This window comes from Polistes fuscatus, unplaced genomic scaffold (genome assembly GCF_010416935.1).
Source record: "Polistes fuscatus isolate 324 unplaced genomic scaffold, CU_Pfus_HIC Scaffold23, whole genome shotgun sequence".
Taxonomy (NCBI): domain Eukaryota; kingdom Metazoa; phylum Arthropoda; class Insecta; order Hymenoptera; family Vespidae; genus Polistes; species Polistes fuscatus.
Window position 1 is genome coordinate 2,739,625 of NW_025113100.1, and position 16,205 is coordinate 2,755,829.

General features: G+C 29.5%; 3 protein-coding genes across 6 annotated transcripts in view; 2 read left to right on the plus strand and 1 right to left on the minus strand.

Moving 5' to 3' along the window:
- The first annotated feature begins 135 nt into the window (after nucleotides 1-135).
- Nucleotides 136-8,631, plus strand: LOC122518068 (phosphatidate phosphatase LPIN3). 3 transcript variants are annotated; one of them, XM_043636745.1, is made up of 11 exons: nucleotides 136-612; nucleotides 817-1,938; nucleotides 2,021-2,157; nucleotides 2,251-2,462; nucleotides 2,773-2,952; nucleotides 3,268-3,801; nucleotides 3,877-3,967; nucleotides 4,044-4,308; nucleotides 4,422-4,925; nucleotides 5,025-5,128; nucleotides 7,140-8,631. In XM_043636745.1, exons 1-11 carry the CDS (start codon nucleotides 421-423, stop codon nucleotides 7,288-7,290), a joined length of 3,492 nt encoding a protein of 1,163 aa, XP_043492680.1. In that variant the 5' UTR covers nucleotides 136-420; the 3' UTR covers nucleotides 7,291-8,631. The 3 variants fall into 3 exon arrangements, with proteins under 3 accessions (XP_043492680.1, XP_043492682.1, XP_043492683.1); XM_043636747.1 differs by having other exon boundaries at nucleotides 2,776-2,952; XM_043636748.1 differs by lacking the exon at nucleotides 7,140-8,631 and adding an exon at nucleotides 5,891-6,206.
- Nucleotides 8,632-10,748: 2,117 nt separating this feature from the next.
- Nucleotides 10,749-11,988, minus strand: LOC122518070 (mRNA turnover protein 4 homolog). Its single transcript, XM_043636749.1, has 4 exons — nucleotides 11,821-11,988; nucleotides 11,356-11,660; nucleotides 11,033-11,269; nucleotides 10,749-10,945 (listed from the first exon to the last, which is right to left on the minus strand). Exons 1-4 carry the CDS (start codon nucleotides 11,846-11,848, stop codon nucleotides 10,796-10,798), a joined length of 720 nt encoding a protein of 239 aa, XP_043492684.1. The 5' UTR covers nucleotides 11,849-11,988; the 3' UTR covers nucleotides 10,749-10,795.
- Nucleotides 11,989-12,641: 653 nt separating this feature from the next.
- The window catches only part of LOC122518071 (14-3-3 protein zeta), a 56,568-nt gene continuing 53,004 nt past the window's right edge, over nucleotides 12,642-16,205 (plus strand). Inside the window, exon 1 of one of the 2 annotated variants that reach the window (XM_043636750.1) lies at nucleotides 12,642-12,736. The gene's annotated coding sequence lies outside the window, so the exon portion shown is untranslated. The remainder of the gene's footprint in view (nucleotides 12,737-16,205) is intronic. The other variant, XM_043636752.1, reaches the window with a different exon arrangement.

The following is a 16,205-nucleotide window of genomic DNA, read 5'->3' on the forward strand; positions in this document are numbered from 1 at the left end:
GTTTATCCGATTTGACAGTGTCATTTACGAAGTAGAAAATAATTTCAATGTTTCATACAAAAATCGAATAATTCGTTTTCATATTCAGTATTATTTTAAAGTGTCATCTCGAAAAAAAATCAACGACGACGATGATGATGATGATGATGACGATGATGATTAAACATGGTTAAGTAAAATAATTGACGTTGTCAAGAAATTAATTATTAAAGGGGAATATTGAGATTCGTTGAGAAAGGGTAGAAGATAAGATTCTTCTCCCTTCTTTGATTTTTCTTCTTTGTCTTCGTCGTATTAAACGTAAACGTCAACTTCAACTTCAACGTCAACGTCTCAGTGATTTTTTGTATTATTTATTGAAATTTGATCGTCGAATCGAATTTCTCTCGTTTGTTATTAAAGACGATCGGGTAATTGATTATGATGTACAAGATGAACTACATCGGGAAATTTATTAGTAATTTTCGTGACTTTTATAATGAAATCAATGCGGCAACGTTAACTGGTGCAATTGACGTAGTTGTCGTCGAACAAGCTGATGGATCTTTCACCTGTTCACCCTTTCACGTTCGTTTCGGCAAACTCGGTGTACTTCGTTCCAGAGAAAAAGTGGTTAGTTATTATTATTAATAATAATAATAATAATAATATTTATTATATTACATTTATTGGTTACGTACTCTCTTTTTATTATCATTTATTTTATTATAATACATATATAATTTAATAATCATTATTATTATATATATATTGATTATTTATAATATAATTTTAGTTTAACATTTATACTATTATTATTGTTATATTTTTATTTAGGTGGACATTGAAATCAATGGAGAACCAAGACAAATTCATATGAAATTAGGAGACTCCGGTGAAGCTTTCTTCGTCGAAGAAGTTAGTTCCAATGGTTCACCGACCGATACAGAAATTCCACCTCATCTGGCATGTTCGCCAATTCCAGACGACAATTGTTTTCCATCGGCTGTATTTAATCCTTTATCCGATCTTCCTCAAGAGCAGAGGGATAAGATACTCATAGATTCGGTTTTGTCGATAGAGAGAGAAAAATGGGAACAAATGTCTGCCTTGCCACCCGAAGAAAGAGAAAAATTTTTGATAGAACAATTTGCCGATCTTCCCGCAGAACATCGCGACAAATGGCTTCAAATAGCATCGTTGACGCTCGAAGAAAGAGACGAAATGTTCAAACAGAGTTTCGGTACTATTTCTACTTTACAAAAACAACAAATGATACGCGAACAATATTCAGCTTTGAAGTTGGAGGAAAAGGAAAGATTGTTTAAAGAAAACTTTCCTGAACTTCCTGCCGAACAAAGGCATAAGTTTGAGAAGGCGTTGTTGAGCGACTGGAAACAGAAGGATGATGAAAAATGGGATAATAAATCTAACGCATTGAAGAATAACGAAGAAGAAATTTTTGACATGGAAGGTATCAACGACGACGATGAGTCCCAGCCTATAGCGTCCATACCTAAATCATTCGTAGCTGTTACATCCGAGGACAAGATACGTAAAATCAGTGTTGTAAACAATGATTTTATACCTATATCTAACGACATTCAGGATAATGAAAAAGGAAAATCAAGTTACGAATCTAATTCATGCGTTATCAAGCAGAGAATACGTAAAATTGGTGTTGTCAGTAATGATTTTATTCCAATAATGGATGATTCGCAAAGAAGCAGTAAAGAAAAGTCAAGCGATGAGTCTAATTCGTCTTCTAATAAAAAATTGTCGAGAGACGAGACTGGGGAAGAATCTAAAATTAATAATTCCACTAAGAGAAAGAGAAAGAGGAAGAGCATCATGAGGAAGAAGGGTTCCCAGAGAAAAACTAGTAACGGTAGCAGTAGCCAAACCGAAATGAGCGAAACTGACATCAATGCTACGGAAGAATCTCCTCACGGTGAATCTGTAAGCGATTTGAAATTATTCTAAATATTCATTTTTTTGTGTTTTGTTTCTATTTATTTATATATAAATATTTCTCATATAGATTTTGAAGGGACCAAGTCCGGTAATAGAAATCGACTCGAAGAAGGACTCCCCAGGTATTATAACTTCAGCGGAAGAAATTTTGGAAAAACGTCCGGAAACTGATTTCCATTTCTTCAGCGATACCGAAATTACTAAGTAAGTTAATTATTTATATATATATGTAATATGGAATAAAAATTTCAATATGTAGAAGTAACATTATTAATATTTCTAAAACGTTATTAAAAGGAACCAAGATTCTAGGCCATGTTCACCTATACAATCAGATACAGAATTTGAAATGCGTAAAATCACGCAAGAGGGTTGTGAACAAGAAGATGATAAGGCTCATCAACAGAGTTGGAAATGGGGAGAATTGCCTAATTTGCCACCCGAATCCACTCATCCGTCTCATAGGAATTCAGTTAATTCTTCGGTTGTAATTCCCCAATCTAATGATAGTAAGTATGTATCGAACGTGTAAAATTATTTAAGTAAGAATGAAATCTCTCTCATATCTTTTTATTTTTGTTTTATTATAATCTTCTCGTTCTCAAAGATATCAGATCAAATGTACATTGTCATTGAAAATATTCGTGCTAATTAAACCTCATTCATTAAATCTTACAAACTAACATATAATATAATCCCACGTCATATAACACATATCATTTATTATTATTTCTATAAATCTAAATAACTAAATGTTATAAATTATGTTAATTAAAAACTTGAGTGTTAACAACGTGCTAAATGCTATTTAAATGGTAGCGGAGGCACATCGATCAATGCTCAGTGGCATGTTCTCGTTTATGAAGAAGACCTCTCGTGTGAGGCATAATCCAGAATCTGAAGGAATTTATCTTAGCGATTTAAATGCTGATGAATTGGATCCCGAGGTTGCAGCACTTTATTTTCCCTCTTCTCATCGTGGAGCAACTGTGGTAAAAGGTATACACAATACGCTTTGGTTGTAAATGTTTTAAACAAACTAATATATTAATACTTAATTACTTTGACACAAACTGCGTACACCACTTTTTAATCCAATTATATTTGTATATTTACTACATTATTCATTTATTGAATTTTTATTAAAAGCTAAAAATTTTCTTGTACAGGTGTATATAAAAAAAAAATCTACACATAACATATATCTAATCAAAATAACAATAACAACTTTGTGTATATATATGTTAGATTAATATTATTATGTGCAAGAATGAATATATAATCGGTTTAAATTATTTCAACTATTCCTTTCAGATGCAAAAGTAGTCGACGAAGAAGATACCGAATCCGGTAATGGACCAAGTATTCCGCAAAGTCCTAACAGCGTTGAAGGAGCTATCGGTGGTCCAAAATCATTAGATAGCGATTTCGAAGAACCCAAAAATTCTGTCTTCGATAGTAATTTTGAAATTAGTCTTTCCTTGTGCGGTGGTTTGGATACCGAAAATGGCCCATCGAAAGAATCTTTCCATCAAAATTTACTTCATTATGAAGATATTTGCTCCGATCCGAAATTATACGATAATCCTAATTTGGTGGTTAAAATCAATAACAAGTATTATAATTGGGCTACTGCCTGTCCAATTGTCATGACATATGCTGTCTTTCAAAGACATTTACCACAAAATACTATTGAAAATTTGTATGCCCAATGTATGCCATTACTGATGCACGGTGATAAAAAACAGTCGAGTACTGGAAAGGCTGAAGGTCGTAGTGGTTACAGTTCATGGTTCTCATGGGGTAGATCTAACACTCAACCTAAAAAATCTCAGGAAATAAGTCAAGGTAAATATAAATTAAACATATATATATTAAATTATATATAAATAATATATAAATATATTTAAACTCTTATTTTAGTTGATGGACCAACCCTAATTGGAGGAGAACCTTCTGAACAAGCAATTGAGTGTAAGGAAACGATTGTAATAAGAGAAATGCCTACAGAAAGGTATATAATAAAAAAGGATACTTATTTCTTTCTTAATATAAAATTATATTTAATTTTTGACTTTTTATTTATTTAGTAATATTGATCTCAAGACTGATCCAATCTCAACGATTATTTCTGTATCTATGGAAACACATGAATTAAGGAATACACCTACTGATAGTTTGATCATGAAGACTGAAAAATCATGCGAAAGAGAAGGCGAAGGATATAGCGGTAGTGAAGATTCAGATAGTAATCAAAATGATATGCAAGGTGTTAAAATACCAATTGAAAGAAGATCCTATTACGAATCTACCGAGAAGTATAGAAAAACTTTGAGATTGTCGTCTGAACAAATAGTATGTGTTTTCATTTTAATTCATTATTTATATACAATTATTATTTTCTATTATAATACAATTTGTTTAGAAATATAAATGTAAAACATAATTCTCTCTTATTTTACTTGTAGGCAAGTTTGAATTTAAAAGAGGGCCCTAATGAGGTAGTGTTTAGTGTTACAACGGCTTATCAAGGTACTACTCGTTGTAAATGTCATATCTATAGATGGAGATGGGACGATAAAATTGTAATCTCAGACATCGATGGCACTATTACCAAATCCGATGTTCTGGGCCACATTTTACCAATAGTTGGAAAGGATTGGGCTCAGTCTGGGGTTGCTCAATTATTTACCAAGATTAAGAACAATGGTTATAAATTATTGTATCTTTCGGCTAGAGCGATAGGTCAAGCTAAAGTAACGAGGGAATATTTGAAGAGTATAAGGCAGGGAGATTTGTCGCTTCCCGAAGGTCCTTTGCTTTTAAATCCTACCAGTTTAATTTCTGCATTCCATCGTGAAGTTATCGAAAAGAAACCAGAAGAATTTAAAATATCTTGTTTAAGCGATATTCAAGCGCTATTTCCAGAAGGCTCTAAACCATTCTACGCTGGCTATGGTAACCGTATTAATGTAAGAATTAACACAAAATATCACGTAATATGTCATCTTATATAGTTTATTCTTACCTATTTTATTCTACTATTCATTTGAATATTATTTTATATACAGGATGTTTGGGCTTATAGAGCTGTAGGCATTCCTATTATGAGAATTTTTACCATAAATCATAGAGGAGAACTGAAACACGAGTTGACGCAAACATTCCAATCTTCGTAAGTAATATATTGGATGTTCTATTTATATTTTTAATATACCTGTTAAACAAATGATTCATCCTAGCTGTGATTAAACACAACATTTAATTTAATACCATTTATATATACATATATACCATTTAGATGCTGTATCTTTTGTTTAATCCTAATTGTATATAGTTGTCTGCTTATTTAAACTACTTAAATAACAAATCATAGTATCAATGAATGATACATCTTCAAAATGGAATGTTAATTGATATAACTTAAGCAAGCATTTAATTTCAGCTTTCATTTCAGATAGATATTCTAAGTTTTTGTTAATACGCAAACTGTGTCAAAAGATCTTTTATTAAGCTTGCCATTTAAGCCACGATAACTTGTCGCTTATCTGTGACCAACGTGGTCTGAATGAAAAATTGAAGATCCATAGGATTGACGCATAACGTTTAATATGTTCATTCATTTCTACCAATTTTATCTTTAACTCATATTTATTTAATATATAAATTAGCTGTTTTTTTTTTCTTTTCTTTTTTTACAGCTTATTCGTGTGACATGGTATACGTATAACTTAATTGTGATATCATGTGTGTGGCTATATAATGTTAACACAAAATTGAAATTATTTTGATCTGTTTGTACAGTAATAATTTGTTCTGTCATACTTAAATTAGATAATGAAATATTACGAAGACAAGAATGACAAAACAATATAAACAAATAAATACAAAATCTTGTGATAGGCTTTTGACAGGGCGGATATTTCTGTGATTACAGCTACGCGTGTCAGTGCGATATCGTCAATGAGTTGTTTCCACCACTGCCCACGTCAAACGTCCAATGATGATGACACAACCATTTAGATAGAAACGTAGAAATGTAGGAGATTATTAGCGAAATAGTTAGCTAAATTGAAAATTAGCACGATCAATTAATTTTAATCGTTGAGTCGTTATATAATTAATGGTAGCACGTATAAAGTATATAATATTATTATGGGTATATATACTATAGAAAATATACCATTAATTAAAGTCAAGTCAAATCCCAGGGAAAAAATTAATTGCATGAGATTCTGTTGCATATATATAGAGTTGTTTTTTTATATATATATATAATTTATTTATTTGTTATAAGAATATTTATACGAGCAGAAAAAAAGAATCAGTATTTTAAATATGATGTATATTAATTATGCCAGTGTGTTTCTGTTCAATACAGAAAATATCGTTTCTCTTGTATTTTATACTTTCAATAGGAGTTTATATTTCAATTGAAATAGCATATACATCACATTATTTATTTAGAAGTATTGTGTCATTGTATTTTAAGGTATTTTGGTTGTGCTACACTTGGTATCTTCTTATGATTTCTAGGGTAAGCACTTGTTGGTACACTGTAGCTTTTTCCTTGTTATAGCTTTTACAATTTTTCATTAATCGCAAACATTGTTCATATTCTATTCACGAGTTCTCACGAGTCTACTATATCACTGTTCATCGAGTAAGACTTAAATTGTTGAAATAGTTATCAAGAAAATTTCTTTTAATACATTTTTTTCATTTCGATTAACAATCTTTATTTTTTTCAATTTCAATACTTATCATCAATGTTTTGTCGAACTAACAAGATGTAAGATATTTATTAATCGTTTGTGAATTATGGTTTCTATTTGTGAGTTATTATTATTTTCTTTTAATAGCTTTCTCTCGTATGTTTCATTTTTTCTATACAAAAATTTATTTAATAAAGAGGAAGATCAGGAGAATATTAATAATAAATTAACAGAGTTTTTAGGGAAAATTGTATGAGGTATTCATTTTCACGATAACAACACATTTCAAATATTTTATTATAATCACTGCGTACGCATTTATCATTACAGTTCTATTTTTACATTACAAAATGGAATTCATCCGTGCTGCTTTCTCTGATATCATGGATTTAATTATCAAATAATAATTTCATACACGAATAGATATTTTTCTTAAATCTCAAATATTCTTTTTTCCTTTTCTCGTTTCAGATATTCAAATATGAGCGTCATAGTAGATCATCTATTCCCAGCTTGGCGAGAGGAAGCCGCAGATGAGTTCAGTAACTTTGCTTACTGGAGAGAACCGATTCCTGAATTACCTAAGCTCGAGGCTCATTTTATGCAAACCCAAGCAGTTTAAACGAATAATCTTTTCTTACCAGAGCAATAATATTCGACTCGTATAAAAAAAAAAAAAGAAAAAGAAAAAAAGAAAAAAACTAAAGAAACTAATCGTCACTTATTATAATTAGCTCTACTATTTGTATCCTATACTTAAATGTAGTGTTCTTGACTGGTGCAATTCAGTGACATTATATAAGAACAAGATCAATGTTACTCTTCTTACGCTCTTCTTACATGTTGTAAAAGAATATTATATATCGTTTTATTTTCTTTTTACTAATTAATATTTATTACTAAGAGAATCAATCATTGTATGTGGCTATTTATAATGTTAATTCACTCATTATTAATATCTCGTGCTTCATTTTGAGTTGATCGACATTCCAAAGCACGCAATAGTCAAAAATGATAACGTTATATGTATATTGAAGATATATCGTTTGAAATTTTGGTAATATTAAATCTGTCGCACCAGTCAGTGCACAGTATAAATACTACTTGAGAAAAATGATATAATTTTATGCTCGAGTAGGATCACACAAATTAAACTTGCTGCTTTCGTGCATGCTTCATAAATATGGATAAAAAGCGTAATGTACACGTAGTTTGTGAATCTATCTTGGGAAGTGAGGATGCGACTTGAATCGACAGTCAATAATGTTCCATTAATTATTATTAAAAATCAGCTTATTTGTGCTAGAGTGATTTTTAGCTTAGGTTTTTGGTAACACGACTATTATGATACGTAGCTTATAAATCATTTTTCTTAAGAAAAAAATATCCATCTAGCACATTAAGAAAATAATTTTGTGAATATATATATATATATTTATATATAATAATATATAATAAATATATATATATATATACATATATTTGATTCACAATTAATTGTCTCTCGATTATTAAGTCAAAAAATTATTTATTTTTGTACAATGTATTTGTTTAGTTAACGTGCTGTGAAATTGCCATATCTATGACAAACAATAATGTTAGATTTTTATTATGTTTGGAGTAATTTAATTGAATTTAATAAGACTCTTCTCTGGTAGCGAGCTTATAAGGATAAGTAAGCTAATATATATATATATATGTATATGTATATGTATATGTATATGTATATGTATATGTTTTATAGGACATTGTCATAGAATTGATTCCAATTTTTTGTTTTAAGCTAATTCATATAATATTTATAATCATCTATTATTGTTTATATACTTAAAGGCTTAATCGGATAACGGTTCTCATAATACGTTCTATGCCTTCGTCTTTCAAACACATGATGGAAAACTTTTAAACCGAACCATTAATATTGCTTCTTTTTTTTTTTTTTTTTTTAAATTTTATTTTATTACAATCAGTAAGAGAAATTATTTCTCTCTCCACGGTGTCAAACGTGTGTTTCAAAAACACATGGTTTTTTTTGATATTTTATTGAAATAGTTTTTCTTACTATGCGTAGTATAGTTATTTAAGGTACACGAGAGTACAATTTTTTTTAACCAAAGAAGAAAAAAAAATAATTAACGTATAACTAGACGACAATTTTTTATTTAAACAAAACAAAAAGAAAAAGAAAAAGAAAAGGAAACATTCAATCGAGCAGGAATAATTAAAAAGCTTCAAAACCGATGATCTTCATAAGATTATATAATTTAATTTTATTTTTTAAATATTTAATATATAGAGTGTATTATTTAGCGTATACAATATGACAATACCATTTGTATTCGTAACTTAAATCTTTAATTATTGTTAATGTAAATACACATATATATATAGAGAGAGAGAGAAAGAGAGAGAGAGAGAGGGAGAGAGAGAGAAAAATTGATGCCACTGTTAACACACACTTTTTGTAAAGTTTATTTTTGTTTAAATTGAAAAAAAAATTTAATTATAGTATTTTATATATTTTATTTTTGGATTTAAAACGTATTGTTTCAAGTACAAATAAATTTAATTTTCAATCATACGTTTATTACACGTTACAACACACTAAGCATTATTTATATTTTTCATCGAAGTTATATGAAGTTGAAGAAAATCTTATCGATGATTATTTTATCGCATAGAAGTAATATGAGACGCATAAAATGATTTCCTTAGATAAAATTTAATAATAATTATTATTATTATTATTATTTGGATATATTAATTTCTTTAATTATTGTGATAATAGTTTTTAAAGATATTTACGTTTAATGAAGTTTTACATTTGAATTTATGTAAAATATCATCGGAGATATAATATATATCTCTCGCATATAATAGAATGGATCTCTTAGTGATCAATTTTTTAAAAATATTTAAGTTACGGTAGCCGTCAATATAAAATATCCTATTTATATTTTCTGCAGTATTAATGAAATTAATTCTTATCGTAAGCTGATGATCCTAAGTGTACTGCTTTTATATATAAATATATACGTATATATATATTTAAAAAGGGAGAAAAAGAAAAAAAAAGAAGAGAAAAAAAAACTCATATATGTATTTACATGTATCCGTAGCCTTGAAAAATCGCTAATAATAAATGCTACAAAGACGACAAACACACACACCTATCAATTTTTTAAATGTAATATATATTCTCTGTTATTTATAATTTATTAATATCTTTTTTTTTTCGAATGTTATATTCGGATGTATAAAATAATCATTTGGCAATAATATTGTAAAGTACACTTCTTATACATTTTTTTTTTTAATCATTGATCGACGTTCTACTTGGCCATCGTGTTTTAGCCTGCAAACGTTGAATTATGAATTTTAATGAATTTTTTTTTTTTAATAATATTTCCTCTTCCTGTAGGTGTGAACACATAGAAGAAGAAGAAGAGAGTACCTGTTGTTTTATCTTTTGTTTGTGGCATTTAGGAAAATCTTCGTTTTCCGACATATCAAATGATTCAATAGACGTTGTACTTTTTCTATTTTTTAATTTTTTCGTCAAATTTCTTTTACGCGGAGAAATAATTTTTTCCGAATCATCATTATCCCAGCACCAACGATATGCAAGCTGAATTATTTATTATTCAATTATATATTAATCGTATAGTTAAATCTTGTAATATGATTTTAATAATAATATCTTTCTTACCCATGTTATTATAAATATCCAAAATATAATAAACATTAAAGGTAGCGGCATTTCAATATTTAGATATATAATTTTATTATTTTTCTTTACTTTATGTGATTTAGATTGGTGGTATTACATCATTGACAATTTAACAATCTGAAGTTGAAAGTTTAGATTATTTTACGATCATTTGTTTTGAATTTTGATGTGATACACATTTTTTGAAATATTTCAAACGCTTTGTTGCAATTGTATATTATGTACAAAACTTATCATATTCGATAATTAAAGAATAACTTCATTAAATAATAACAAAATGATACATGCGTTAAGAGCTTGCATGATTCTGTACAAACTTTAATGATAGAATGAATTTCAATACAATTACGTACTAAATTAAATAAAAATTTATTTTCCTAAATGTGTAATATTAACATTATGTAGCAACGATATCATCATCAACTTCCATTTTTTCAACAGCGTTTTCTTTTGTATCATTCGACAAAAGTTTTCTAAATCCTTTCTTGGTGGAATAAATGCCCAATGGAATTAATTGAAATGTAGCTAAAGGTTTTCCCAATAATTTCTGTGTTAAATACAAAAATACAAATATTGTAAATATAATTCTATGATATTTATAAGAGTTAACATAACGTATAATAATAATAATTACCAAAATTCTAGCTTGTTCCGGCGACAATGGTTCACCTTTTTTGCAGACCGTAAATTCTTTGATCAACTTAACGACTCCTTTTTCCAACGCCGTTGGCATACCTAATTGCCTTAAATGTGGTTCTATACTGTGTGGAAATTCTGTCAATGGGCCTTCCGGTAATACTATTGATTCGTTTGGTACAAAACCAGAACGCGCATAATCCATTTCTTCGTATTGCCTAATTGATTTTAACGCCTATCAATCAATTTACATAAAATTAATTAAATGCGATACGCTGAAGCTATTTTTGTTGTTTTAATAATGTTATAATAATTAATGACCTCTTTGGCTTTGCGATTAGTGAACAATAATCCACGTTGACCAACCAATGCGTTCGATAAAACATGTACTCCTTTGAGAATTTCTTTTTCCTCTGTTCTACCCAAAGCTATTGCCATAACTTTATTCTTCCCAAAGAAAAATCTGCTGTCATTCCATTCGCTTCTTAAATTCTTTAATTTATTATTCCTCATATTTTGTACGGATAACAATATTATGTGTTTGTATTTTGTACACCAATTGCGTACATCCTCTACCAAATGTTCTTTTAATATTTTACCTTTTTTACTGGTTTTTGTCAACGATACTGCAAATTAGGAAAATTAGTTTTTTTTATTATTGTTTATTTGTCTGAAAATTTTTACAATTTTTATGTTTGTATACAAGTAATAGAAAAGTAGAAAACATTAATAACCAACAAATAATGAAATCATAAGGAAAAAATAATCAAAATTTATTCGACTTACTGGTTTTATCCCTTTTAGATTTCGGCATTTTGTTTGAAACTTTTTATAATTATACTTTCTAACACGTGGTAAAGGATTTTTGAAGAAAAAATTCAAGGGATTTGTGTAACACGTGACAATTTAACTTTCTCCGTGACACTAGCGTACCGCCGCACAGTTATAACTACAAAAACGTGAACCTAGCATTCGGGTTATCTAAACTCACAAATGTTTAGTTATATAAAAGATACTCTGTCTACAAGATTAATATCAAAATTTAAATATAAAAACGGATTCATTTTGTTTTTAGTGTACTTATCAATCATTTTTTTATTTATATAAATAAATTATTTAAATTGTGAGTTGTTTCAAACTTCAAAATTCTATGATTTTGCATTCAAGTTTTCGTAATTTCTAAAAATTAAATTTTTTATCAGATTTGCAATATTATGAAGTTATATAAAATATAATTTAATTATTTTTCTTTATTAATTATTTATTTAAAAAGAGTATAAAAAATATATAATTAAGAAGAATATTTGAAAATATTAAGAACTAGCATACACTTTGCAGGAGCGTTATGATTGGTCGATACAAAGACGTTTTAATATCTGATTGGTTATCCGGCAAATGAACGTCAAAGTATTTCAAACGATCGAATAAATAAACAAATAAATAAATTTCTTATTTATAAATATTAACAAAAATGAAAATAATTAATTATTTTCAATCTTTAATAAAAGAAATAATATTGCGTAGTCATTAAAAGTGATTTATAGCGCGAAACGTTTCGAAAAACCGGAAAGGGTAAATCCCGGTTAGTTCAAGATGGCGGTTTCCGCTATTCACGGCAGTGCACTCTGTGAGATCGTAGTGAACGGTAGCCGTTGAATACGCCGAAGCCTTGAATTTCTGGGCCGCTAAGAGCACTCAAAAGGTGAGTTTCTTCAATTAATTAATATTATAACAAAAGGATACGAAATGAATGAAATGAAGTGTAATATTAATCGCTTAGAGATAGTTTAAATGAGTCGAGATATAAATGAAGAAAAGTTCTCTCTTGAGTTGTGCGCTCATGAGGAGACACGGACGGCAACGATGGCCGTGTGAACCCCGTAGCTTTTGGCTGCGACGACGAGTCCAATTAAACTCACGATCGTTCATTTCTCTTGAAATCATTGATTTCAATGTTTCATCATATTTTTAATATCATACGCGGATATATAATAAAAATTAATCGGCACGTAATTGTCATTTAAATCTCGACGAATACACGTTCGAGTTTTCATTGGTTCTCTGTCATAAAGAATATCATCGCCTAATTCATTAGCCTACTAGCTAGCGAATTATTTCAAAAGACATCGTGCAAACCGGCCGCCTATCCAACGAGCTGTTTCTTCTAAGTATGTGTGTTTTCGGGATACTTGCGTGTGTTAGTCCAACTATTGTGTCGCACGTTACGTCGATGACGCACACCACGAAGCTTGAGATAAAAAGAGAGATAGATAGATCGATGGAGATAGATAAAGAGAGATAGAGAAAGGAAAGGAAGGAAGGAAGGAAGAAAGAAAGAATGAACGAACGAACGAATGAGAAGATTGTGTATAAGTGTGTGTATATGTGTGTGTGTGTGTGTTCCGTCAGAGCGGGCGCCATATTGTCCGGCCGACCATCATTGATGGAATTCTTTCGACTCGTCTGCATGAATAGAGAAAGATAGAAGCTCCTATCTTTCTCTCTCTCTCTCTCTCTCTCTTTCTCTCTTTAGCTCACTGAATGTAATACTCCCTTCCCCTTTCTTTTCCCTATCTTCCTTCCTTCTCGTTTCCTTGGCAGAAGAAGAACTTCTTCGATTCTTTTTCGAATACTTTTCGTTCTTTATATGGTCGGGAGAAATCGAAATAGGCGTAGTCGAAAGCAAGGAGGACGGAACCTACGCTTTTCTTTTTACCAAAGAAACACACAAGAACGATTCTTCCTACCAGTTACTACTATTACTACTACTATTATCTTTTTTTCATTCTTTTTAATTTATAATTAAATCTTTTTTATTTTTTTTTTAATTATTTCTATGTCCATTTTAGGTTAGAAATTTTTTTCTTTTTTTTTTTTCTTCAACATTTATAAATTTGTCTTTTTATTTTTTTTGTATCGATTTAAAGTTAAAGGAATTCGTTCAACGTTTAAATCGTATTATCTTTTTTTTTTCTATTAATGTATTTATTTGTTTTAACTTTCTTTTCTTTTTCGATTATTCCTATGTCCATTTTAGGTTAGGAATCTTTTGTCTTTTTTTTGTATCGATTTAAAGTTAAAGGAATTTGTTCAACGTTTAAATAGTATTATCTTTTTTCCATTATTGTATTTGTTTTAATTTCTTTTCTTTTTCGATTATTCCTATGTCCATTTTAGGTTAGGAATTTTTTTTCTTTTCTTTTTTTCAACGTTTATAAATTTGTCTTTATTTCTCTGTATCGATTTAAAGTTTAAGGAATTTGTTCAACGTTTAAATAGTATTATCTTTTTTTCCATTATTGTATTTGTTTTAATTTCTTTTTTTTCTGGTTCTTTTTAAGGGTTTTCTTTTCCATATAAGAATGGCCTTGACATTTGAGATCCTTGCGATAATATCGCATTGACGATCACACACCGGCAGACACGCACTATTTGATATTCTAGGTCAACGATCGTATGAAACTGATCAATCAATTCGATCCGATATTTCTGTTATACCTGTTACATACAAGTGAAGATGGTATATACATGTAAATATTTCATTTTCTTTCGCCTAGGTTATAAATTTCCATTCAGATCATCCTTTTTATGTTGTTAGAAATATCAGAATTTTTCAATATTTCCTATCAGTTCGTTTACTATTTTGATATCCAATTTTGTTTCGATTGAAAATTTAGTATTTTATATACAAATGTCTAGATTTTCAGTAAAAGAAAAAAAAGAATTGAAAATTCTTTAATATTACGCAACGCAAATAATTTGCGAGCAGATAAAATGGAAAAATGAGAACTTTTCTTATTTTCTTTTTCGATTTTTCATTTATGATTATCCCATTTCTGTCACTTCAATATTTAAATATATAATTCAGAGCTTTTCTTTGTTATATATAATACTTCGTAACTACGCCGGGGCTTATACGTTTATCGATTGGCTAGCTCTTTACGAAGGAACACGTTCCTAAGTTTTTTTTCTTCTTTTATTATAACCTCGAAATACGAGTTCTTTCATCTTCATATATTTTTCGAAAAAGATATCGTAATAATAATATTAATCTATAGAACAATTATCAACAGAGCTGGACAATTAAGAAAGATTATTTTTTTAATGTCCAACGAACGGTAAAAACTAATCGACCGAGTTACATTAGAAATGCATCGTGGTGCACCCAAGCGGTACCAAATCGAAATTTTCATTCACGCGTTTCTGTCGGTAATTACAATTGCCTAATAAATGAAAAAAGAAAAAAAAAATATTCAATTATTAATTCATAATATATCAATAATTTAAGAAAGATCAATTTATATTTCAATAATCATATTCATCCACATATAATAATTACCGAACACAGATTACACACTATGATCTAATAAAAGTAACTATATATTGAACAAAAATCACCATTTCTTTTTTACATTAGCCAATTGGTTATTATCGACCAATCACGGACTGCGGCAGGATTCCTTTTTTCGTCAAGGCCGTGGCAATCCCCTCTACCATTTTTTTTTCTTTTTTTACCGATCTACTCGTTCCTGTTAGATTTATAATGCACCCGTTCCTTCATTTTACGTGAGGAAAACCATAATTCATTTCTTCCACTTCCTTCCCCTAATATTCGTCTCACTTAGTACATCGCATTCTTTCGTTAGAACAAAGTTATTAACTAACAGTTCTCTCGGTGACCTCGATGCCATCATCATTATCATTATCATCATCGTTAGTTTCCCTCCTCTTCCTCTTGCCCCTTTTCCATCTCCCTAATTCACATCCCGGCCGATGGTCTCTCTTCTTCCTGATCGTTCCTAACCTCAACATCGGTAAAATCGTTTATGCGTTTTTTTTTTTTTTTTTTAATACCGTTGACTGCAACACGCATTTCACGTGATTTGCTTATGGCGCCTACGTGATTATTTTTTTTATTATGGCATGCATATTTCGTAGAAATTGTGTTTGGTGCATTATTTGCGCTGAGGTCACCGGTGACCCTCGAGGCGTTGTTTCGAATTGTCCAGAAATAATAGTAGATTAAAATTTACGGAAATTTATAGTTGATTTGTCCGATCGAATGATTGCTTACTATTCATCACTGCGATAAATTATAAAATGTTACAGGAAATTGGCAATAGAGAGAACTTTTATTGATCACTTGTGTTATAAATTAAATGGTGTTATAC

What these genes read in the sequence shown, in the direction of transcription:
- LOC122518070 (XM_043636749.1), bottom strand. Translation starts at nt 11,848, where the DNA reads ATGCCGAAATCTAAAAGGGATAAAACCA. An exon ending in CTAATCGCAAAGCCAAAGAG is followed by an intron (nt 11,270 to 11,355) that starts GTCATTAATTAT and finishes ATTGATTGATAG; the next exon opens with GCGTTAAAATCAATTAGGCA. An exon ending in CGGAACAAGCTAGAATTTTG is followed by an intron (nt 10,946 to 11,032) that starts GTAATTATTATT and finishes TATTTAACACAG; the next exon opens with AAATTATTGGGAAAACCTTT.
- LOC122518068 (XM_043636745.1), top strand. Translation starts at nt 421, where the DNA reads ATGATGTACAAGATGAACTACATCGGGAAATTTATTAGTAATTTTCGT. An exon ending in AATCTCCTCACGGTGAATCT is followed by an intron (nt 1,939 to 2,020) that starts GTAAGCGATTTG and finishes TTTCTCATATAG; the next exon opens with ATTTTGAAGGGACCAAGTCC. An exon ending in AGAGAAATGCCTACAGAAAG is followed by an intron (nt 3,968 to 4,043) that starts GTATATAATAAA and finishes TTATTTATTTAG; the next exon opens with TAATATTGATCTCAAGACTG.